This window comes from Abramis brama (assembly GCF_963993115.1).
Source record: "Abramis brama genome assembly, chromosome: 19".
NCBI classification, from domain to species: Eukaryota; Metazoa; Chordata; class Actinopteri; order Cypriniformes; family Leuciscidae; genus Abramis; species Abramis brama.
Genome location: NC_139981.1, coordinates 345001 through 371229, shown reverse-complemented (window position 1 = coordinate 371229; position 26229 = coordinate 345001). Strand labels below are relative to the sequence as shown.

At 43.0% G+C, this 26229-nt stretch overlaps 2 protein-coding genes across 5 annotated transcripts in view; both read right to left on the bottom strand.

Moving 5' to 3' along the window:
• ptk7b (protein tyrosine kinase 7b) overlaps positions 1 to 6760 on the bottom strand; it is an 86365-nt gene extending 79605 nt beyond the window's left edge. The window contains exon 1 of the mRNA XM_084093944.1: positions 6351 to 6760. Coding sequence (XP_083950070.1) covers positions 6351 to 6459 — 109 coding nt within the window. The 5' untranslated portion in view covers positions 6460 to 6760. The remainder of the gene's footprint in view (positions 1 to 6350) is intronic.
• Positions 6761 to 7774: 1014 nt separating this feature from the next.
• The window catches only part of klc1b (kinesin light chain 1b), a 33940-nt gene continuing 15485 nt past the window's right edge, over positions 7775 to 26229 (bottom strand). For 2 of the 4 annotated variants that reach the window (XM_084093848.1, XM_084093849.1), the window contains 5 exons: positions 26164 to 26229; positions 22863 to 23003; positions 12853 to 12977; positions 11428 to 11482; positions 7775 to 9321 (listed from right to left, as the gene is read on the bottom strand). The exon at positions 26164 to 26229 is cut by the window's right edge and continues 43 nt beyond it. In XM_084093848.1, the coding sequence (XP_083949974.1) occupies positions 9247 to 9321; positions 11428 to 11482; positions 12853 to 12977; positions 22863 to 23003; positions 26164 to 26229 (462 nt within the window). In that variant the 3' untranslated portion in view covers positions 7775 to 9246. Of the gene's footprint in view, positions 9322 to 11427; positions 11483 to 12852; positions 12978 to 14080; positions 16097 to 22862; positions 23004 to 25229; positions 25391 to 26163 lie in introns of those variants that run through there. The other 2 variants (XM_084093850.1, XM_084093851.1) reach the window with 2 other exon arrangements.

Below are 26229 nucleotides of genomic sequence, written 5' to 3'. Positions count from 1 at the left end.
GAGTCCCACATGATTGTCCTGAAGCGGATCACTGGGTTCCTCCTCGACTCTTCTGTCTCATTGTGGACTAAAACACACCCATGTGGAGTCAGTCCCACACACGCTTCACTGACGGCCACGCTAATCCCATTCCTGCTTCTCAAACATCTTAATCCCAGCAATCCCAGATCTCCTGGATGACCAGTGACACGTCCAACACCGCCAGCACGAGAACACCGACAGACGGAGAGAAAGCCGTTTCCCCCTGAGGAGGTCTGAGCACAGAGCTGGACGGCCCTGGACTGAAAATCACGACCTTTGAACTCTCCACAACCGGTCCCTGAGTCTGGCTTTCAGAACGGCTCTTCCCGTCCTCGCTCTCACTCGTGGCAGGAGAAATATCACTATCAAACTATTTGATTGTTACTGTAAAAAACAAAATGCAATAAACATGCAAATATGAGACGTTTAATATCTCTCAGCGGCCTGATCTCACACACACACACACATACGCTTATGTAAATGATGAATGTGTCAGGCTGCTTTTATCCTGTAAGGAGAGGCGTATAAATAGATGTGAACTCACACATGCAGAGACGCAGTGTTGGACTATAATGCGTCTCAGAGTAAATATTTGCATGTTGGAGGACTGAAAATATTCCAGATAACAGGAGAGTCCAGCGCCACACGGCCATCTGGGTAATATCAGATCAGATCATGTTAAAACCAACCGGTTGTGTCTGTGAACGCCTGAGCGCTGAGTTTAACAGTTCAGCATATTAACACACAACAGAGTTCAGTCAATAAAACAGGTCAAACCATCCTAAAATTCAGAAGGCAGGAATATATTTCATGAATAAAGACACAACTGAAATAATATTCTGTGTCAGATTTAGGCCTGCCTCGACTAAAGATTGTTCTGGTCGACTGGTCGTCATTCATTTAAGCGAATAGTCGACTAATGGCACATTTATGATATTAATTGTATTAAATATACACTGGGGGAGGGGGGTATATATATGTAATATAGTCATTAAATATGTAATATACAGTGCTGACATTGCTCTACATTACAGAGAGCATAATATTGAGCCTTTCAAATATGAATTAGCACTCAAGCATAAGACTAGACAGGAACAGTAATGATTATGAACAGCAAGGAGACGTACAGGACATTTTAATAATTGATTGGTGAACTAGCGTTAGTGTCGCTGCAGAGATGAGGCTGAAGATGCTGATTCCCGCAGTGTTAGCGGACTCCAGAGAAGTGCACGTTTCATTCGGGTTACATCAGCTGAGAATATTTGTTTTCAAATCTGAATTGGTTCATTTAAAAGTACTTTCTATAGACACAGAATATGCGCGCCAGGCGAGTATAAAGTTCATTTCTGTGACGCGCTTCATCAAAAGCTCATCCTGTTTGTTTTCTTTATTTTACACAAGCACAAGTTGTTGTAGTGAGTGAACACATATACAAGTAGAGCCTTTACGAGGCATTACTCTTCTCTGTATGACCAAAGATGATTTTAAGTTCTTTTCGCTTTTGTCAGGAAAAACTGCAAGTGATCTCCGCACAAGCACTTGGTCATGTGACTAACAATAGCACACATGTATCCAGGTTAACGGAGCGAGCGATGAAGAGGCTAACGCTAGGCTAACGCTTCTGTGAATGATAGACGGGCATCTGGATATCCAGTCTGACACATGGACCGTCGTTTAATGATCTGTCCGTCACCGACTCCGTGATTTCAACACTTCCTGTGGACCAGCTAACTCAGATGTGTCGGACTGAGCCTCTCCTGTCCGCTAGCGTTAGCTGACTGTTAGGGGGCGGCCCTAGGCAAATATTTCATTTCTATTACATTATTATTTTCTATTCACTATAGCTCTGTACTGTCATTTGTTTACATCTATTTAATCTATCTGTTCTTTTCCCCTAATCTTCCCCATAGAGGATCCCTGGAACACCGCTTGAAGATCCCTGAAATATAAAACTAGAGTTCAGCAACTCAGAGAAAGAGGAATCTGATCATGCATGAAAAACACACACACACACACACACACACTCTCTCTCACAAACACACACACACACACTCTCTCTCACAAACACACACACTCGCACTCTCTCTCACAAACACACACACACACACTCGCACTCTCTCTCACAAACACACACACTCTCTCTCACAAACACACACACTCGCACTCTCTCTCACAAACACACACACTCGCACTCTCTCTCACAAACACACACACACACACACACACTCTCTCTCACAAACACACACACACTCTCTCTCACAAACACACACACTCGCACTCTCTCTCACAAACACACACACTCGCACTCTCTCTCACAAACACACACACACACTCGCACTCTCTCTCACAAACACACACACACTCGCACTCTCTCTCACAAACACACACACACACACACTCTCTCTCACAAACACACACACACACACTCTCTCTCACAAACACACACACTCGCACTCTCTCTCACAAACACACACACTCTCTCTCACAAACACACACACTCGCACTCTCTCTCACAAACACACACACACACACTCTCTCTCACAAACACACACACACACACTCTCTCTCACAAACACACACACTCGCACTCTCTCTCACAAACACACACACTCGCACTCTCTCTCACAAACACACACACACACTCGCACTCTCTCTCACAAACACAAACACACACACTCGCACTCTCTCTCACAAACACACACACACACACACACTCGCACTCTCTCTCACAAACACAAACACACACACTCTCTCTCACAAACACACACACTCGCACTCTCTCTCACAAACACACACACTCGCACTCTCTCTCACAAACACACACACACACACTCGCACTCTCTCTCACAAACACACACACTCTCTCTCACAAACACACACACTCGCACTCTCTCTCACAAACACACACACACACACACTCGCACTCTCTCTCACAAACACACACACACTCGCACTCTCTCTCACAAACACACACACACACACTCTCTCTCACAAACACACACACACTCTCTCTCACAAACACACACACTCGCACTCTCTCTCACAAACATACACACACACACTCGCACTCTCTCTCACAAACACACACACACACACACTCGCACTCTCTCTCACAAACACACACACACTCGCACTCTCTCTCACAAACACATTCACACACACACTCGCACTCTCTCTCACAAACACATTCACACACACACACTCGCACTCTCTCTCACAAACACATTCACACACACACACACACACACACACTCTCTCTCACAAACACACACACTTGTACTCTCTCACAAACACACACACACACACTCTCTCTCACAAACACATTCACACACACACACACACACATAACTTAATGAACACTCATGCTTTTAAAGGAGGACCGTCACCGTTGAAAGCAATATAATGAATCTAAACGTATAAAAGGTTCTTCTGGAGACTGTGGGCATCAGATCTCTACAATAACACACACCGTATATGAGCATATGAGCAGAACACACATGCACCGCTCACGGATCATGATGCTGATGGAACACAAACACCGTCAAACAACAGAAACAACAGGAGCTCACGAAAAGATGAATGCGTCTCGTTTTACTTCTCCTTTCTAGACTTGCAGAGTTAAACCATCTAAACCAGTGAGAGAGAACCAGCCGTTCCTCGTTCTGCCAGCTGGGACCATTCACCAAACACACCGGGTGCTATATGAGGATGTTATGATGTTATAATGTGATGTTATGATGTTATAATGTGATGTTACGATGTGATGATGTGTGTGATATCCTCACTGACAGCTCAATCACGGCTGAAAACTGACATCTGATGGATATTAAATAGTGGTGCACGATATATCGGCCGCCGATATAATATCGGCCGATATGGTCATTTTTTTACACATCGGTATCGTTCCGATGTCAAAATATGGCCGATGTGAACAGGCCGATATTTGACGTGTGAAGTTGAAGATGAAGTTGACGATGCTGACTCGCGATCTTTGCAGTAGTGAACGTGCCTGAGAGAAATACACATTTCATACAGATGACATAAGCAGAGAACAGTCTGTTTTCTTTCGTTTTGAATTGTTCTGTTTAAAAATAGACATTTCAAGCTTTCTATATATGTCTCAGGTCTGTGAGGCACGTAGGTTTCGTTTCATTTATGAGACGCGCTCCAGGTTCACGCTCCGTCGTCTCCGTGTCCTGATTAAATATTTTCTACTATATTCTTATTTATTAAATCCAGGCAATTGGTTGATGAAACATTGATCAAAATTAAGATACAATTAATGCAAAACGAAATTAAATTTAAATACAGACTTTGTGCTTTCTGTTTGAGGTCTCTGTGAAAGTTTTAAAGCAGTCTTTTAGTGCCGCTTTCAGAGCGCTCACGCCCATAACAGAGAACTGTCCCGTCCGTAACATGTTTACGCAGTCCAGTGCGACTTATATGTCTTTTTCCTCTTCATTTTTGACTGATCGTTTTTTGACTCGTAGATATTTGAATATATTGCTTGATATTTGATACCCGTTCGAATTAGATTTTTCTCAAAAGTGACAGCACGTGTGATTTGTGGATTACTATGATAAGCGCGAGTGGAGAAACAGGCGTTTATTTATTCATTCTCAGTGTTGAGAAACGTAGCCTTCATGTGTTACGTTATTGTGTTAATAATAACTAAAGTAGCCTACCTAATTATGTTACATTTATTTTGTATGAAAACTAGCGCGTTCGTTACTTATGGATTAAAAAGTAGATCCTCTCTCACGGACGCACGCACACAGAGAGAGAAGATAATTGTAAAATGAAAAATTGACGGTCTAAGTTTAAATTTTGTTCTTGCTTCTTTTTTTCCTGTCAAAATGTCAGAAAGCATTTTGTATTATCCATCCGTGTTTTTAAAATTCGTTAAATGACGGACGTTTTAGCCTACTGTTAACACACCCCATATGTCGGATTCGTCTTATAGCCTACTTGTTATTATTTTTAGAATAAGTGATTCGTTATGCTATAATTGGACTCCTGTCTATTCATTGTCAACTGTTTTCTATAAATATGTTTGTATTGGCTAACATTTATTCAGTTAATGCGTGTCCTGTTTAAAATGTGCAATGTTCAAACGCAAAGACAGCACGTCACAAATAGAAGCCCTTTTCCCTGTGCTATTTTTTAGTATCATATTTGGATATTGGAATAATAAATTAAGTAGCCTATCCTATACACAATGTTCCTATGTTTTTTTTTATACTGTTTTCTAGGGGTTTCTTAATTTTAGACAAGTTGACCAGCACACATTATATGCAATGCAATATAATGCATGTGTGTTTTGGAAAATAGATTTTTATTTGATTATCATAAAAATGTGTTTTCTATACAGAGATATATCGACATCGGTAAATATCGGTATCGGCCATAACAGCAATATTAATATCAGTTATCGGAATCGGCCACAATTTTCACATCGGTGCATCACTAATATTAAAGGTTACAGGATCTGGACTGCAGTATTCAGGAGATATGAAGCTCATTTCCACAAACACTGATCATCTGCGGTCAATAAATGATCAATTCAGATCTCAACATCACAGCTCAACTATTCCTGAAACCTTCATATGAAAAATGCGAGAAAACACATTGAAATGTGTTATTATAGAAGCCCATTTCACAAAAGAAAAAAAGCATGCTTTTGTAAATAATTAAAAAAAAGATCTAGCTAAATTATACATATACTGCCATTATGTATAACATACTAAGTTGAAATTGACATTAAAAGTCAAAATTATGACTTAAAATAAAGTCATAATTTCACCTTTTTATCTCAAAACTTCTAATAATTTAAATCGCTTAATTTTTTTTAACAAGTTTAAGGTGACGTAGTTACACGTTACTTGTACCTAGCAGCAATGACAGTAAATTATGCATAATTACAAGTAGCTAACCCTAAACCAAGCCTTAACCCTTAACTCTAAATAACTATAGGAAATACATGTAGTTAATATTACTGGCACTTGTTTGTGTAATTACACTGTAACAACGTCAACTTAAAATAAAGTGTAACCAATTTGTTTTTACATTTAAAAAATATATAAATGAAGTCTTAATTATGACATACCAAGTCAGAATAATGACATATTAAGTATGTCATAATTTCGACTTATAATTAATTTCATAATTATGATTTACCACCAAACATGATTTATTTCCTCATGTGGCGGAAATGGGCTTCCATGCGTTCCAGACTGACTCAGGTAACGTTAACTAGTCAAGTAAAGCTTGATGCTTCACCTACTGTGTGTGTGTGTGTGTGTGTTTGTGTCCAGGTGAAACGATGTTACCTTTGAAACACATGATGAAGAAGGCTCGCAGACTCCCGTCGGGTCTCCGTGTCCGGCGTGTTGTTGTTCTGGAGCTCCTCTCGGTGTCGGTCCACGGTGATCCGTCCATGTTTTCCGGGACGCGCAGGTGCAGACGCGCAGGTCAGACGCGCAGGTCAGACGCGTTCACAAAGTGCGCAGAAATGACGGTTATTCTCCTTCTCCACACACTGAGATGTAAATGAAGCGCGCTATGAGTTCGGTGACATTAGAAGAGTCCGGTGAGGGATCGCTGTATTCCTGAGGAGTCTCGGTACGAGTCTCGGTTCTCCTCACGGGATCCGCCTGTAGTCCGTGAGAAACTGCGGGTCACTTTCCTCGGTCCCGGGTTCTCTCTCTCTCTCTCTCTCTCTCTCTCTCTCTCTCCAGCTTCCGGTTTCGGCTCTCTCGCTCACGATCGGGAAACGGTCAATGCTGCATCCCGCTGGCAGCACCGGGAAACAACGACCACATTACTGAACAGATTTACCTCTTTCTCTTCACAAAACAACTGTTTGAATTTACGCTTGATGGTGAGGTGTCCAAAACACTTCTGTAAAAGCTAGAAAACATATTTATAAACCCCTTAAGTTTAGCTATTAAGGCCAAACATTGACCTAACGCGCAGGCAATAAAAGGCATATTTTCCATATTAATCAGAGTTTTTGTCGAACCAGCAGTGGCTAGAAAACAACATACTGACTATCATCTCAGGGACTATGCGTTATTTAATGTTAAAATAATATATTATTGTGGGAGTGTTTGAATATAATTTTTCGTGACCTTTATAGCCGATAATTCACCTCAGATCTTGCAAATAAATGAAAGGAAATAAGGGCGTTCAAACTGTGAACAAACAAGTGAATTTTATGACGATAGTTTTAGTCATTCAATATATTTTAATAAGTTAAAATGGTCTGTATCTGTATAACCGTGGAATCCGCGCCCTTATCTACAGTTAACTTTAACTATGCTGAACTAATCAAAATTAATTTCACACCACACTGTTCGTTTTTGAAGGCATCTCCGCTTCTCTCCATTTCAGTCAGTAAACAATTTCGCGGTTCTTCTATCTGTGTAATGTCAGTTAGTTTTCTAACTGCCGTTAGTTTTTGAATGATGGTAGCAGCGCGCGCTTTTTTGTGGCGGCAGGTGACGTACCTGTTTAGGCGGGAAGCGCGTGCCCACTGCACTGTATTCGACTGCATTGATACTGAAAGAAATATGCGTGATATCATATTAAAATTAATTAAATATATAGTCTAACCACAGAATAATAAACTACTCCAACTGAGCTGCAGATTTGAATGACCTTCTAAAAACTGTAAAAAATAAATAAATACAATTTCTAAAAAAACATACAATGAGAAATGTTTTAAAGGAATTAAAATAATCTTGGACAGGACTGTAAAAATTGGCACAATTTATTATTGGCTTAAGAACATTATTTTCTTGACCATTTGGGTGTTAGAGAAACAAATGACATTAACGGAAACTAAGATTACAGATAAATAACCTCCTCAAGAACCAATATGACCTCAGATCAGAGACAAATATCAGAAATATAATCTCAAACAGCATAATTTCTCATCCTCAAGTGGATGGCAGCTTTGGTAGACATTTTCAACAACAAAAAAAGTGGTTTGATGGCAAAGAGACACATATATCATCATCATCATCATCATAATCTCAGATGATCATATCAAAGTAACAAAGGCGTTTTCAACACTTGGATTTGTTTACCAGTAAAACGCAGATATAAAATCAGCAGGATCCTCAATGTTTTTCTTTTGCTCTTTCTAAAATACATTTAAAAACTGAGAGGATCATCCATAATATTTACACCCAAAACATATTGTAACCCATAAACATTCATATGTCAGCATGAGGTCCTGTAACGACAGACTGATGATAAATCAGTGATTTTGGACTCATGTTTCATTATTCAAGCACTTGACTGACAACATTAGTGCAACAACCTGAATGAGTTGATATATATATAAAGATAATATTCATGCAATAACCCACTTACTCAAATATATAGAAAACCCTGATACCAACTGTGTTTACAGTGAAGTGTTATAATATTGATGCCCTGCATAAAGCATCTGGAAATATAAATAGCAAAGCATGATTCAAGGTGACATCATTCAGTGGTTTTGTGTGCAGCCTTGCACCATTTGCACATATTATTACCCAGATATTTAGATTCTGCAGATATAACCTCATATCTGTGCTGCACATTATACAAATATGAACTGATTATTCATGATATATTGACCTTTCTGAGACGCAGCGTCACGTGTGTGTGTGTGAGAGTGTGTGTGTGTCCCCTGAGACCAGACGGCGCTTTAAACACCTCCGCACAGAACTAAAGCACTGCTGATCATCATGTGTGATCTTCATTATTTCAGCACTGCTAATTCTCTTACAGTCAGCTTTCCTTAATGAGTTTCAAACCCCCTATAAACAGATTAAAGGAATCTGAGAACCCTCTGAGAGACTCAGATATCAGCAGATCATGAAACATCATCTCCAGTGAATCTCTGAACAGGCGTCCATGTAAACAACAACACATCTCTACTGCAACTCTAGTGTAACTCTACTGTATCTCTACTGTATCTCTACTGCAACTCTAGTGTAACTCTACTGTATCTCTACTGCAACTCTAGTGTAACTCTACTGTATCTCTACTGCAACTCTAGTGTAACTAGTGTTTTACGGTTTCTGGTTCATTTTCACCAGAGCAGCATCAGTTCCTTTGACCAGAAGAGTCCACTTCTAGACCATTATGGCTTTACATGAGTGAGTGTGAGTGAGTGTGAGTGTGTGTGTGTGTGTGTGTGTGTGTGTGTGTGTGTGTGTGGTCAGGACAGGTTTAGCTGCTGTTGTACAGATCCACATAACTGGAGCTCAGACCTCGGCTGCCTCTCAGTCGTCTGCCGCTCAGAGTCTGGACACAAAACACACAAAGCGAGAGATGAAACATGAACCGTAACATCGACTCCACTGACGGGCTCTGGTTTCACACCAAACACTTTACATATTCAAAGACAACATATTTATAATACTATGAATCAGTGTTCATTTCATTGACGAATAAATAAAATAAAAATAAATAAATGAATGCATTACAATTGAACTAAACCCATTAGATTTTAGTTTAATAAATCTACTGTAGATTTCGTCGACTACAACTAAAACAATTCAGATGACTAAAATATGACTAAAACTAAATGGCATTTTACTCAAAAGACTGACTAAAACTAAATCAAAATTTGCTGTCAAAATGAACACTTCTATAACTGGGAGAAAGTGCAACGCAACATGGCGGAGTTAGTGTCAGTGAGACCCAGGGCCGCGGGAAGAGGTTTTAGGTTGGGGGTGCTGTTTTTTTTTTGGGGGGGGGGGGGGGGGGGGGCGCTACCACTTTTGAATAAGAAACAGTATCAATTAAGACTATAAAACTCGTCAAAAAACGCGCTCACACTCAAATCACCTGACTGCACATCACATTTTTTACTTTATTGATTCTGCTTTTATTCGTAATGCAATGGACCGGTGAACGGGACATAAATTAATCCTTAAAGAATGGGACTTTATGGGACATTTGCACAAAAAGAATAAATAACTTACCGTAGCCTATTTTATACGTCGCTCCGGAGTCGCATATCAGTCAAAAAAATGCACCACGAGGAAGAAAAAAACATATATAGCCTAGGTCGCACTGGACTAAGTCGCATTTTTTTTAGAAATTAATTTAAAAAAAAGTTACAGACAGTTCTCCGCTACGGACGTGAGCGCTCTAAAGCAGTACAAAAGAATGTTTTAAAACTTTCACAGAGACCTCAAACTGAAAGCACAAAGCCTGTCTTTAAATTTAATTTAGTTTTGTATTAATTGTATCTTAATTTTAATCGATGTTTCATCAACAAATTGTCTGGATTTAATATATAAAAAGTAGCCTAAATATAGGCTATTAGAAAATAGATAATCAGGACACGGAGGCGCTGGCGAACCTGGAGCTCGTCTCATAAATGAACCGAAACTCAGCGTAGGCCTATAAAGTAGCCTATTGCCTCACAGACCTGAGACATATAGATAGCTTGAAATGTCTACTTTTAAGCAGAACAAGTCAAAACGAAAGAAAACAGACTGCGCTGCTTATGTAATTCGTATAAAAAGGGGAATGTCTCTCTGATGGCGCTGCGAAGTTCGCGAGTCGTCAACTTAATGTGTCTAGCCGACAGACACTGACATAAAAAATAACTGTTTTATTAGTAAACAATTAAAATGTCTCCTGCTATATTGGACATATGTGCCTGTTCCTTACAAAACACTGACAGTGGGGTTTTTGACTGGGGTTTTTTTTTTTTTTTTGAGCAGCTGCGGACAAATTCTTTCGACACACACACACAATATTAGCCTACGTAACACTCTGCGCTTATGTTTTAAAAACATAATTTAACATATAAATAACAATTTTTAAATAGCCCACTTGAAGTGTTTATTACAAATAAATGACTAAATGCTAGAAATTAATAAATTTTAATGAACAAACATGCGTTGCATTTACAATTCTGTGAAAACAGGGGGTGCTGCAGCACCCCCAGCACCCCCACTTCCCGCGGCCCTGGTGAGACCGGACATCTGGAACATCATAGATCTGAATCGCTCAAGAGCGTCTCGGAAAAGCCTTGAGTTTAATTGGCACTCGTGACGTGATTTACAGTGATTTTACCGCAGTAAAATGGCTTAATCGCTTTATAAAATACAGCACAAGCCCTATAACCCTAACCCTAACCCTATAACCCTATAACCCTAACCCTAACCCTATAACCCTAACCCTAACCCTATAACCCTAACCCTAACCCTAACAGCGGTTTCATCAAACTGGTGATGTTCAATGAATAGATCAGAAAGAATGATCAGTGTGTTCTGTGATCATCAGTGTGTTCTGTGATCATCAGTGTGTTCTGTGATCATCAGTGTGTTCTGTGATCATCAGTGTGTTCTGTGATCATCAGTGTGTTCTGTGATCATCAGTGTGTTCTGTCACCTGGTAGCTCTCGTCACTCTTGTTCAGGAAGTTCAGTGAAGCGGCGCGCTTCATTCTGGAGAGAACACACACAGATCACATATCCAGAGCAAAACATACGAAACAAGTCTTGGTGAGCAGAAGAGACTCGAAAACATTAAGAAAATCGGAATTATTCCATTCATATATATAAACCTTTGAGCGGTAGTGTAAACACACACACACACACACACACAGATTCATACACATGAGAATCAGGCCGGTCTGGACAGCATGGGCGGCGCTAGGGAGGGGCTAGCAGGAGCTTCAGCACCCCCAAGAAAGACCAAAGCACCCCGATAGCACCCCCAAAAATAATTTCTGGAAGCAATTATATTCAGGCTGTATTCCGGAAGCCCTGAACCGCATGGTGAAGAAAAAAAAAGAAAAAGAAAACTTATCTTGTTATTTCGAGATATTAAGTAATTATTTCAACATAATATTTCCTTATTTCGACATAAGTCGTTATTTCGACATAATTTCTGTTATTTCGACATAATAAGGGGACATTCTAATCTGCATTAAGCCACTTTAAGCGTTCTTATAATGGTTTTCTATGGGAGGAAAATGCTTAACGTGTTATTAAACGTTGCTGGGCTCATCTGATTTATAGTATATACATACAAATGCACATCTTGCTTGTTGCACGCACACATATTATGTCGAAATAATGAGATATTATGTTGAAATAGCATTATTAATAATACTAAATATTTAAGAATATTTGATTGAATGCTGAATGTTGTGCTTGTTCAATTTAATAAAATTAAAACTTTAATCGTGACAATTAAAATAATTGAATATTAAATATTGAGTGGCCAAGTTTTGCACACCAGTGCACACCTGTGGTGTGTTCATACGTGTTGTTGTGTGTGTGTGTGGTGTGTTCATACGTGTTGTTGTGTGTGTGTGTGTGTGTGGTGTGTTCATACGTGTTGTGTGTGTGTGTGTGTGGTGTGTTCATACGTGTTGTTGTTGTGTGTGTGTGTGTGTGTGTGTGTGTGTGTGTGTTCATACGTGTTGTTGTGTGTGTGTGTGTGTGTGTGTGGTGTGTTCATACGTGTTGTTGTGTGTGTGTGTGTGTGTGGTGTGTTCATACGTGTTGTTGTGTGTGTGTGGTGTGTTCATACGTGTTGTTGTGTGTGTGTGGTGTGTTCATACGTGTTGTTGTGTGTGTGTGTGTGTGTGGTGTGTTCATACGTGTTGTTGTGTGTGTGTGTGTGTGTGTGTGGTGTGTTCATACGTGTTGTTGTGTGTGTGTGTGTGTGTGTGTGGTGTGTTCATACGTGTTGTTGTGTGTGTGTGTGTGTGTGTGTGGTGTGTTCATACGTGTTGTTGTGTGTGTGTGTGTGTGTGGTGTGTTCATACGTGTTGTTGTGTGTGTGTGTGTGTGTGGTGTGTTCATACGTGTTGTTGTGTGTGTCTGCAGGTCCGCTGCCCTGTAGTTTCTTCACCAGTCTCTCGCTGCTCCTGCGCAACACGTCTCTGAGCCGCCCGATGGAGCCGCTGCGCTGGAGCACACCGCTGCCGTCCTACACACACACACACACTCATTACACACACACACTCTCATTACACTGCACTGCACAATACACACACACACACACACACACACTCTGCTGGGTCTAGTGTACTTAACATGCACAAAATCCTGCTCTTCTTCTTCTCAGTGTTTCTGTCTTGTTTTCCAGCACTAATTCATTCTTAAATCAAGACACATTTACTGGAGAAGCAGAATCACTGAAGATATTAAGACTTGTTTACTGAAAAAAAAAAAAAACTTAATTAAAAAGGGAAAACATGATTATTTTTCTGACTTCATCGGCAGATATTTGTTCTTGTTTTAAACACAAACTCACTTCACTTTTAGACATTTCTCAGTAAACAAGCCTTAATATCTTCAGTCGTTCTGCTTCTTCTCCAGTAAATGTGTCTTGATTTAAGAATGTTTAGATATTAGTGCTGGAGAACGAGACAGAAACACTGAAGAAGAAGAGGATGGGATGCACCGATATTAACATTTTGGCCGATACCGATAATCTTTATATTTGAAAGCTGATAACTGATATATTGGCGATAAATCTAAATCCAAATTTTTATCTAATATTTGAGAGCCTGATTACAAAAACAAAAGTGTCATCATTAACAGCCTCGACCCAAACACACATTTATGTTGTTCTCATGATGATGTTAAGAAGCCGATATGACAGACGTGTGGCACTGAACTGTGTTTTACTTTCTAAAGTGATCAATTCAGAGCCATCATGATGATCAGTCGCATCTGAAGCGTCTCAGCTGGAGGAAATAATACATTATTCATCGGCTTTAATATATCGGACACATTTTTCTTATCGGCCGATAACATTATAAATGATCATATCTCGCCGATATCTCGTCATCACGAGGAAGAAGATCATATTTTGTTCGTGTGCAGTTCCAGCTTTAATCAGGATTGATTCTTGTATATTATAAAACACATGAACTCTTTATATGCAGATCACACCAGGAACACTGAAAACTCAGATGTACATCATTAAACTGTTTCATTATTTATTAAATAACATTCAAAACACTTGATCTCAATATAAAAACAGATCAAATTTTTAAACATACACTGATATAGAACATGAGAAAGTTCAGAAATGAAACCTTTATTGAAGATATCAACAAACATCACAATGCAGTGGAGTAATACGTCATATAATTATTAGCAGATCTACTCACTATGGAAGAACAAATGCTGTGAAGAACACACACACACACACACACATCAGAAGAAGAGCGTCAATAAATAAGCAGAACTCCACGACACACTCATAAACACACCAGTTATCGAGAGAACCGGAGAAATGTTTTAATGTGTGTGTGTGTGTGTGAGTGAGTGAGTGAGTGCGTGCGTGAGAGTGTGTGTGTGTGTGTGTGAGAGTGTGTGTGTGTGTGTGTGTGTGTGGGTGGAATAGGGCTGTGCAACAATTATTCGTGATTAATCGCATCCAAAATAAAAGTTTGTGTTTACATAATATACAGTATGTGTGTGTGTACTGTGAATAATTATTTTGTATATATAAATACACACACATGTATATACTGTATATACAGTCAAACCAACATTTATTCAGACAGCTTCAACATTTCTCACATTATCACAGTTTATTCACTATAGTTTAGAAAATGCTTCATTGTGTTCAGTGTGTGTGTAAAAAGAGCATTAGCAATTAAAGAAAACACACTTCAGCAAAACATGATCAGCTCAAAGTGTCCGAATCATTTTTGGACCCAAATGTTCATTAATGTCACTGGTAGTCACTGAATGAAGAATATTTGGGTATAATATGTCACAGTTTACTTTATTCTGCTCTCCTCACTTACAGAACTGAACTATAGTGTCCTGATCACACTAGTAGAACATATCAATAATGATATCTGGTGTCTGAATAATTTTTGGTTTGACTGTGTTTATATATAATTTATATATAAATAAATAAAAAAATCGTAAAATATATACATGCATGTGTGTGTATTTATATATACAACATAATTATACACAGTACACACGTATATTATGTAAACACAAACTTTTATTTTGGATGCGATTCGTCGTTGTCCAGCAGTGTCTCCGAATGATGATCAATCATCGTCAGTGGAAATGTGGAAATAAAGGAGAGCACAGACATAAACTGAACTGAACCGCGTCTTTAAGGCCTTTCATCGAGATCAAACACTGATGTGTGTTCAGTGTGTGTGTGTGTGTGTGTGTGTGTGTGTGTGTGTGTGTGTGTGTGTATCCAAGAACACACTCAACAAACTCAATCAAACGCTTCAATCGCTCAGAATCGCTGTTCACACACGAGATCGAGTCGCAACGAGGAGCATGTTTCAAATCATCAGCGCATGTGTCTGATAAACACACACACAACACAAGCATTTCTCTGATAAACACACACACACAACACGAGCATTTCTCTGATAAACACACACACAACACAAGCATTTCTCTGATAAACACACACACACACACACACACAACACAAGCATTTCTCTGATAAACACACACACACAACACGAGCATTTCTCTGATAAACACACACACAACACAAGCATTTCTCTGATAAACACACACACACACACACACAACACGAGCATTTCTCATTAGTGTAATTAGCTGAAATATAATATAAATGATTGACAGGTCCAGAACACTGCCTCTAACCCCACGGCGAGCGCTAACACTGTAACGTCACTGACACTGAAGCACAGACGTGCAGTAAACACACTGTGTTCGTTGTGTTGTTCAGCTTTGGGTGTGTGTGTCACACACACGTCCTCAAGCGACATCAAAACATCCTTTATCACGTAATACAAAAAAGTTTCAATAGCAAGTTCAAGGTTTCTGTGAAACATCAACAATGATTGTTCAACACCAGAATCTGTTCAAAACCACAGAAAACCATCATCATCATCATCATCATCATCATCAGAGAGAGACGGAGAGATGAAGACGATCACGAGACAGAAGAAAAGAAGAGCAGGATCAGGAGAGACGGAGGAGTAAAGAGCCGCTACACCAGAGGATGATGATGCGAACACACCACACACATCACTTCCTGTGTGAGGAGGAAGAGGGTGGAGGAAACTCTGGATGGCCTTATGCCTGATGGAGAGAGAGAGAGAGAGAGAGAGACAGAGAGAGAGAGGGATACAGAGAGATAGAGAGAGAGATACAGAGAGAGGGATAGAGAGAGAGGGAGAGAGATACAGAGAGAGAGGGAGAGAGAGAGGGAGAGAGAGAGGGAGAGAGATACAGAGAGAGGGAGAGAGAGATAGTATACAATTAAGAGGTCATTTCGAACAAACGTGTGGCCTGTGTGTGTGTGTCTGTGTGTGTGTGTCTGTGTGTGTGTGTGTGTGTGTCTGTCTGTGTGTCTGTCTGTGTGTCTGTCTGTGTGTGTGTGTGTATTTCATAATGCTGTGTGTCGAGTGTTTATATTACACTGTCACTCAAAAGTCTGAAATTATTATGATGATTAAATTGTTTGTGTAAGAGTCTCTTCTGCTCATCAAATCTGCATTTATTTGATCAAAAATACAGTAAAAACAGTGAAACATTATTAACAAGATACTCTAACATTCCATGTCTGGAGTGAGTTCGATTAAAAGTTTTATTCATCAAGGACGCATTAAATTGATCAAAAGTGACAGTAAAGAAATTTATAATGTGACAAAAGATTCTGTTTCAAGTAAATGCTGTTCTTTTCAACTTTCTATTCATCAAAGAATCATGAGAAATGAAATGTATCACAGTTTCCACAAAAATATGACTGTTTTCAACACTGATAATAATAAATGTTTCTTGAGCATCAAATCATCATATTAGAGTGATTTCTGAAGGATCATGTGACACTGAAGACTGGAGTAATGATGCTGAAAATTCAGTTTTGATCACAGGAATAAATTATACTGTACTGTATATTCATCCCCTCCTTGAACTGCCACCTTACCGTGGTGGAGGGGTTTGAGTACCCGAATGACCCTAGGAGCTATGTTGTCTGGGGCTATATGCCCCTGATAGGGTCTCCCAAGGCAAACAGGTCCTAGGTGACGGGTCAGGCTAAGAGCGGTTCAAAAACCTCTTATGATGGACTTAAAATCGAGGACCATGACGTCGCCCGGCATGGCGCAGCCGGGGCCCCACCCTGGAGCCAGGCCCGGGGTTGGGGCTTGTATGCCAGCGCCTGGTGGCCGGGCCTCCACCCATGGGGTCCGGCCGGGCTCAGCCCGAAGGAGCGACGTGGGGCCGCCCTCCCGTGGGCTCACCACCTGCAGGAGGGACCGTAAGGGGCCGGCGCATAGTGGATCAGGCGGCAGTCGAAGGCGGGGGCCTCGACAACCCGATCCCTGGACACGGAAACTAGCTCTAGGGACGTGGTACGTCACCTCTCTGGCGGGGAAGGAGCCTGAGATTGTGCGTGAGGTTGAGAGGTACCGACTAGAGATAGTCAGGATCACCTCCACGCACGGCTTGGGTTCTGGAACCACATTCCTAGAGAGAGGATGGACTCTCTACCACTCTGGAGTTGCCCATGGTGAGAGGCGGCCGGCTAGTGTGGGTTTGCTTATAGCCCCCCAGCTCAGCCTCCATGTGTTGGAGTTCACCCCAGTGAACGAGAGAGTCGTTTCCCTGTGCCTTCGGGTCGGGGATAGGTCTCTCACTGTTGTGTGCGCCTATGGGCCAAATGGCAGTGCAGAGTACCCAGCCCTCTTGGGGTCTCTGGAAGGGGTGCTGGAAAGTGCTCCGACTGGGGACTCCGTCGTTCTACTGGGGGACTTCAACGCCCACGTGGGCAGCAACAGTGACACCTGGAGGGGCGTGATTGGGAGGAACGGCCCCCCTGATCTGATCTTCTGTTATTGGACTTCTGTGCTAGTTACAGCTTGTCCATAACGAACACCATGTTCAAGCATAAGGGTGTCCATCAGTGCACGTGGCACCAGGACACCCTAGGCCGGAGGTCAATGATCGACTTTGTGGTCGTTTCATCTGACCTCTGGCCGTATGTCTTGGACACTCGGGTGAAGAGAGGGCCGGAGCTGTCAACTGATCACCACCTGCTGGTGAGTTGGATCCGATGACAGGGGAGGAAGCTGGACAGACTCGGAAGACCCAAACGTACTGTGAGGGTCTGCTGGGAATGTTTGGCCGAGTCTCCTGTCAGAGAGATCTTCAACTTCCACCTCTGGCAGAGCTTCGACCGGATCCCGAGGGAATCTGGTGATATTGAGTCCGAGTGGACCATGTTCTCCACCTCCATTGTTGACGCGGCCACTCTGAGCTGTGGCCGTAAGGTCTCCGGTGCCGGTCGAGGCGGCAATCCCTGAACCCGGTGGTGGACACCGGAAGTAAGGGATGCTGTCAAGCTGAAGAAGAAGTCCTATCGGGCCTGGCTGGCTTGTGGGACTCCTGAGGCAGCTGACGGGTACCGGCAGGCCAAGCGGACTGCAGCCCGGGTGGTTCTGGAGGCAAAAAATCGGGCTTGGGAAGAGTTCGGTGAGGCCATGGAGAAGGACTATCGGTCGGCCTCGAAGAGATTCTGTCAAACCGTCCGGCGCCTCAGGAGAGGGAAGCAGTGCCCTACCAACACTGTTTACAGTGGAGGTGGGCAGCTGTTGACCTCGACTGGGGATATCATCGGACGGTGGAAGGAATACTCCTCAATCCCGCTGACACGTCTTCCTTTGAGGAAGCAGAGGCTAAGGGCTCAGAGGTGGACTCGTCCATCACCCAAGCTGAAGTCTCCGAGGTAGTCAAGAAGCTCCTCGGTGGCAAGGCACCGGGGGTGGATGAGATCCGCCCTGAGTACCTCAAGTCTCTGGGTGTTGTGGGGCTGTCTTGGCTGACACGCCTCTGCAGCATCGCGTGGCGGTCGGGGACAGTACCTTTGGACTGGCAGACCGGGGTGGTGGTCCCTCTTTTTAAGAAGGGGGACCGGAGGGTGTGTTCCAACTACAGGGGGATCCCACTTCTCAGCCTCCCCGGGAAAGACTATGCCAGGGTACTGGAGAGGAGAATATGGCCGATAGTAGAACCTCAGATTCAGGAGGAACAGTGCGGTTTTCATCCCGGTCGTGGAACTCTGGACCAGCTCTATACCCTCTACAGGGTGCTGGAGAGTTCATGGGAGTTTGCCCAACCAATCCACATGTGCTTTGTGGATTTGGAGAAGGCATTCGACTGTGTCCCTCGCGGCGGCCTGTGGAGGGTGCTCTGGGAGTATGGGGTCCAGGGCCCTTTGCTAAGGGCTGTCCGGTCCCTTTACGACCGGAGCAGGAGCTTGGTTCGCATTGCCGGCAGTAAGTCAGACTTGTTCCCGGTGCATGTTGGACTCCGGCAGGGCTGCCCTTTGTCGTCGGTTTTGTTCATAATTTTTATGGACAGAATTTCTAGGCGCAGCCAGGGGCCGGAGGGTGTCAGGTTTGGGGACCACACGATTTCGTCTCTGCTCTTTGCGGATGATGTTGTCGTGCTGGCCCCATCAGTCCAGGACCTTCAGCATGCACTGGGACGGTTTGCAGCCGAGTGTGAAGCGGCTGGGATGAGAATCAGCGCCTCCAAATCCGAGGCCATGGTTCTCAGTCGGAAAAGGGTGGCTTGCCCGCTTCAGGTTGGTGGAGAGTTCCTGCCTCAAGTGGAGGAGTTCAAGTATCTTGGGGTCTTGTTCACGAGTGAGGGAAGGATGGAACGGGAGATTGACAGGCAGATCGGTGCAGCTTCTGCAGTAATGCGGTCGCTGTACCGGTCTGTCGTGGTGAAGAAAGAGCTGAGCCGCAAGGCGAAGCTCTCGATTTACCGGTCAATCTACGTTCCTACTCTCACCTATGGTCATGAGCGAAAGGACAAGATCCCGGATACAAGCGGCCGACATGAGCTTTCTCCACAGGGTGGCTGGGCGATCCATTAGAGATAGGGTGAGGAGCTCGGTCACTCGGGAGGAGCTCAGAGTAGAGCCGCTGCTCCTCCACATCGAGAGGGGTCAGCTGAGGTGGCTCGTGCATCTGTTCCGGATGCCTCCTGGACGCCTTCCCGGGATGGTGTTCCGGGCACGTCCCACCGGGAGGAGACCACAGGGAAGACCTAGGACACGCTGGAGGGACTATGTCTCCCGGCTGGCCTGGGAACGCCTCGGTGTCCCCCCGGAAGAGCTGGAGGAAGTGTCTAGGGAGAGGGAAGTCTGGGCATCTTTGCTTAGACTGCTGCCCCCACGACCCGGCCCCGGATAAGCGGAAGAAGATGGATGGATGTATATTCACATAGAAAACAGCTGATTTACATTGGAATAATATTTCACTCTTTTTACTGTATTTTTGATCAATGAGCAGAAGAGTCTCTTTCAGAAACATTAAAACAATCTTGATTTAAAAGTCTTAAACTGATGTTGAGTGTCTCTGGATGTGATGAAGGACCGGAGAAGGGAAGAGCACAATCCCACAATCCACTGTGTTGGGAAAACTGATCACGGTTGCATTTCCCAGAAGCCTCATGAGTAGAGCTGAAATCGCTAACTAGCGACTAGCGACGCTGTTGGGAAAGGCGGCCCCTTATTGGCTGATTGGTTGTCATGGCAACAACTGCGATGACGTGGCAGGTTAGTAACAAGAAGTGATGTTGAGCACACAGACTCATGCAAGTCTCATGCACGCACACACACACACACACACACACACACACACACACACACACACATGCATGCCGAGCGTCACGTCAACACTAATGAGTGTGTGAGATCGTTATGAGACACAAACAATCTGAGAATGCAAGATTGATTTATTCTGGGTATGAATGTCATCTTCACATCCACAGTCTTACGCGCACGGCCTGAGGAATCACACAGAAACACACACCGTCACAACACACACACACACACACACACACATCTGATGCGTTTCAGCTCATGTCCCAGTTCAAATATCTAACAATCCAGGAACAAAACACACAACACTGCATGTGACATTCAGACTAGTGAGTGTGTGTTTGTCCTGACAGATTCTTCCACATGTTTTAGCTTGTGTTAAACACACACATACACACACACTCAAAACTAGTCAAGGCAAGTCCGTGTGTAAGAAGCGGTGAAGGGCGAGAGAGCGCGAGTGCTTTAGTGGCGCGTTCACAGCTTCATGTCATCATGATTATGATTATTATATCATTCCACACACTAGCTGGTGTTAATGACCGAACGCATGAGGCTTCACATGCAGGATATGACATCAGACCGAGCATCATGTGACTGAACCGCACGAGGACACGAGCAGGTCACATGTCAGCCCGAAATCAAAACAATAACTTGAGCTTGATGATCTCGGGTCATGTGACCTGGCCGTGTTCTGGTGAGGATCTGTGTGTTTCAGAGATGCTCACACACATGTTCATACACACACACAAGCATGTTAAATCAGCACAAACATGCCAGGACACACAATCAGCTCATAAAGACCTCGAGAAGAGCAGGCGCTCGACAGAAGACCGTCGAGATCAGACACACGGCAAGAAATCATCTTCTTCCTCAGTGTTTCTGTCTCGTTTTACAGTAAAAATATCTAAACATTCTTAAATCAAGATACATTTACTGGAGAAGAAGCAAAATCACTGAAGATATTAAGACTTGTTTAATGAGAAATGCATCAAAATTAAATGCTTAAAGTCCCCCTGTGGTGAAAATCCAGCTTTTAATGTTGTTTATGTGTCTATGTGGTGTTTTTAATATGCTTTAAGACAAACCATGTGTAAATTCATAAGTCGACTCCATTGCTGAGTATTTCCTCCTTAAAACTGCAGTGAACCAAAGACAGTCTCAAAAACACGCTTTGAAATCGCTGGTGTTTCTGACGTCACAAACTACCTTGTAACCAATCAGATCAACGTGTGATCGTCAACCAGTGGATCTCTGAGCTGAGTGAGTGAGTGGAGGCGGGGCTCATTTGCATATTCATAGAACCGCGCATACTAAATGAGGCAAGGGTGTCGAGTTACATTCAAGATATTTTAAGGCATGAAGACATTCTTTTCAAGGAAAAACTTTTAAATATGTAATTTTGGTGATCAGAGATGAGTTTGAGCAAGCGGCAACCTTCCGATCTCTCTCTTGAATCAACACTGAAGTGATTAAACTGCAGTTCATCGACTGGCCACTAGAGACAGAAGAGAGTCTATCCCATAATTCCTCATGTTAAAATGCCCAACATTACAGCAGAAATAAACATGTTTACAGTCTGGTGCAAAAAGTGGTTTTGGTCTATATCGCTAATGTTGTCCTTCATGACGACTGTGAGGGGGTGAATATTTTTATAACTCATCCGTTTAAATTATATTAAGCCTTAAAGTTCTGCATAATTAAGGGCGTGGCCACTTGAGTGACAGGTGTATTGCTGCTGATGTCACTACTAGCCTTTTGTCTGCTAGCGTTAGCGTCACGTCACCTCAGCTAATCCGCCTCACCGCACATTTTCGTTTATCTGGGAGTGACGCGCAAACAAGATGGCGACGGCCGGCTCCGCCCACTTTGGGCTTCAGAAACACTCTTCAGAAACACTACGGTGACGTCACACACACTACGCACATATGTTAAAACAGTCTATGGTTTTAAGGGTAAAATGATTGACTACAGGGGGACTTTAAAATAAGAACAAATATACGTCAAAGGGAAACTGTGAAATGTATTTTTGGCAGATATTCGTTCTTGTTTGAAGCATAAACTCACTTCACTTTAATACAAGAGTTAATATCTTCAGTCAGTGTGCTTCTCCAGTAAACGTCTCTTGATTTAAGGATGTTTGTGTATGAAAGGAGGAAGCTGATGTTTTGCTGATGTCATCAGGCCCCTGCCGAGCGCTGCGCTGTGATTGGTTGGTGGATGTGTACTCACCCCGCTCCACTCCACTGCCATACTCACTTCATCGCCCGCCTCAGAGCCGCTCTCGTACTTCACGCTGGACACACACTCTCTGCGGCGCTCGCTCTCCTTCAGCAGCTCCGACACACGCGTCTGATGGACCGGGTCCAGGCCCTGACACACACACACACACACACACACGATCAACATCAGAACACACATACACACACTTTCTTCACAACCTAACGAAAACTACCAATTCACTAAATTAACGGAATGCACAGCTGATATAAAGACTGGATGACTCGTAATTTTCTACTACTAAATTCTGAAAAAACAGAGATTCTAATTATTGGACAAAAAACTTCCACACGTAATAATCTAGAATACAGTCTAACACTTGATGGCTGCTCTATCAAGTCTTCGTCGTCGGTCAGGAACCTGGGTGTGGGTGTGTGTGTGTGTGTGTGTGTGTGTGTGTGTGTGTGTGTGTGCTCTTTGATACCAATCGTTCATTTGAAAGTCACGTGTCTAGTATCTGTAAAACTGCATTCTTCCATCTTAAAAATATATCTAAATTACGCCATATGCTCTCATTGACAAATGCGGAACAGTTAGTTCATGCGTTCATGAGCTCAAGGCTAGATTACTGTAATGCTCTACTGGGTGGTTGCCCTGCACGCTTAATAAACAAACTACAGCTGGTCCAAAACACAGCAGCTCGAGTTCTTACCAGAACCAGGAAGTATGACCATATTAGCCCGGTTCTGTCAACACTGCACTGGCTCCCTATTAAACATCGTATACATTTTAAAATATTGCTGATTACTTACAAAGCACTAAATGGTTTAGCTCCGCAGTGCTTGAGCGAGCTCTTAACGCATTATAGTCCTTCACGTCTATTGCGATCTCAAAACTCCGGCCAGTTGATAATACCTAGAATATCAAAATCGACTGCTGGCGGCAGATCCTTCTCCTATTTAGCACCAAAACTCTGGAACAGTCTTCCTAACATTGTCCGGGAAGCAGACACACTCTGTCAGTTCAAAGCTAGACTAAAAGCTAGACTAAAGACACATCTCTTTGACCTAGCATTCACATAACACACTATAGACTTCTATAATTCAATGTTAGGCTGCATAGATTAGATCAGCCGGAACCGGGAACACTTCCCATAAATCCTGATGTACTGGTTACATCATAAGAAGAATAGCGTCTATGCTAATTTTAGTGTCTTTGTTTATCCCGAGGTTTTCCTGCAGCCTGCCGCATCCAGGCCGTATCCAGATCTGATGAAGGACCTTCGCCTGGACCCGATCCAACGCAGTGCTGAAGTGCCAACTAGTCTCTCCCTATGGAGGATCCCTTTACCACTCCAGATAAAGTGTTGTCGGGAAAATGCGGTTCGCGTATCAACCCCGAAGTGATACAATTCTATATCAAAATATGAAGGCCAGACAAGTAGTTTTTTAAGGCTTGGTTTGTAGGGAATTCCAGAACGCGCACATATATCCAAACGCGCACACCAATAGCCTGAACTCGTAATACGCATGTGCGCCATCAGCGTTCTCACAGGTTTAGCGTTTAAAGTCTGTGTAGAGTTTCCTGTTAGAACGGTGTGTGTTAGCGGCCCCTAAGTTAATAACTAATGATCGTTGCGACGGAAGTGAATCAATCAAATTAACTTTAGCTGGAAAATAACTTTATTCAAGAACTGCTATAAAGCCAAAACAATCTCTGTTACTTTAAACTATCCTTGTATCTCTGTAAAGCCGCTTTGGAACAATCTACATCCTTAAAAGCGCTATATAAATGAAGATGACTTGACTTGACTGCAATGCACAACACACACACACACACACACACACACACATCAGAACACACAGCATCATGGGAGAGACTCTGACAGATGACGGCTGAGTGTCTTCATCGTAGGGCTGTCAAATAAAAATACGAATTTTGAATATTCGTTGAATAAATTAATAAATGCACATTCGAATGTAAAAAACAAATGTTTGGTGTGTCGAGGCGTGCGAGACTTGATGATGCGTAACTGACGCGGTGTGTGTCTGTTAGCATAGGAGATAGTACTGTACTGTTTATCTAAGTATTGCCTTTAGAACTCGAATATAATTTGAATTTTGATCATATTTAAGAAAGTTATTTGAATTGAGCGTTTGAGGCGTGTTGACAGCCGTGCGTCAGGACTCACACTGATGCTCTGATCCACTCCTCCAGTGTGTGTGTGTGTGTGTGTGTGTGTGTGTGCCTGCACCGCTTCAGGACTCACACTGATGCTCTGATCCACTCCTCCAGTGTGTGTGTGTGTGTGTGTGTGTGTGTGTGTGTGTGCCTGCACCGCTTCAGGACTCACACTGATGCTCTGATCCACTCCTCCAGTGTGTGTGTGTGTGTGTGTGTGTGTGTGTGTGTGTGTGCCTGCACCGCTTCAGGACTCACACTGATGCTCTGATCCACTCCTCCAGTGTGTGTGTGTGTGTGTGTGTGTGTGTGTGTGTGTGTGTGTGTGCCTGCACCGCTTCAGGACTCACACTGATGCTCTGATCCTCGGAGAAGCAGAAGGAAACACACGAGAGAAAACACATGAAACATCATTTACAAACACGTCTAAAGCGAGTGAGGTGTGTGTGTGTGAGTGTGTGTGTGAGAGTGTCTGTGTGTGTGGGTCTGTGTGTGTGTATGTGTGTGTGTGTGTGTGTGTGAGAGTGTCTGTGTGTGTGGGTCTGTGTGTGTGTATGTGTGTGTGAGAGTGTCTGTGTGTGTGGGTCTCTGTGTGTGGGTCTGTGTGTGTGTGTGTGTGTGTGTGTGCGCGTGTGTGTGAGAGTGTCTGTGTGTGTGTGTGTGTGTGTGTGTGAGTGTGTGTGTGCGAGAGAGTGTGTGTGTGTGTGCGTGTGTGTGAGAGAGTGTGTGTGTGAGAGAGTGTGTGTGTGAGAGTGTGTGTGTGTGTGTGTGTGTACTTGTACAACTATCTTTGTGAGGACCAGTTTGAGTTTTAGAACATTGGAGTGAGGACAGAGAGAGTAAAGTGAGGACATGTTGGCCGGTCCTCAGTTTCTGAGAGCCTTTAAAGGCCTGTTTGAGGGTCAAGACTTGGTTTTAGGGATCAGGTTATAATGAGGTTAAGGGTCGGTTTAGGGTCAGGGGTCGGGTTAGGCACTTAGTTGTGATGGGTAAGGTTATGTTAAGCGGCTAGAGATTGCATTGTGTCAATGATCGTCCTCATACAGATAGATGTACAAGAATGTGTGTGTGTGTGAGTGTGTGTGTGTGAGTGCGCGTGTGTGTGTGTATGTGTGTGTGTGTGCGTGTGCACCTGTTTGCGTGATCTCATGGCACACTCCTCCAGGGTCTCGGCCGCCTCCATCTTGCCCTGTCTCCT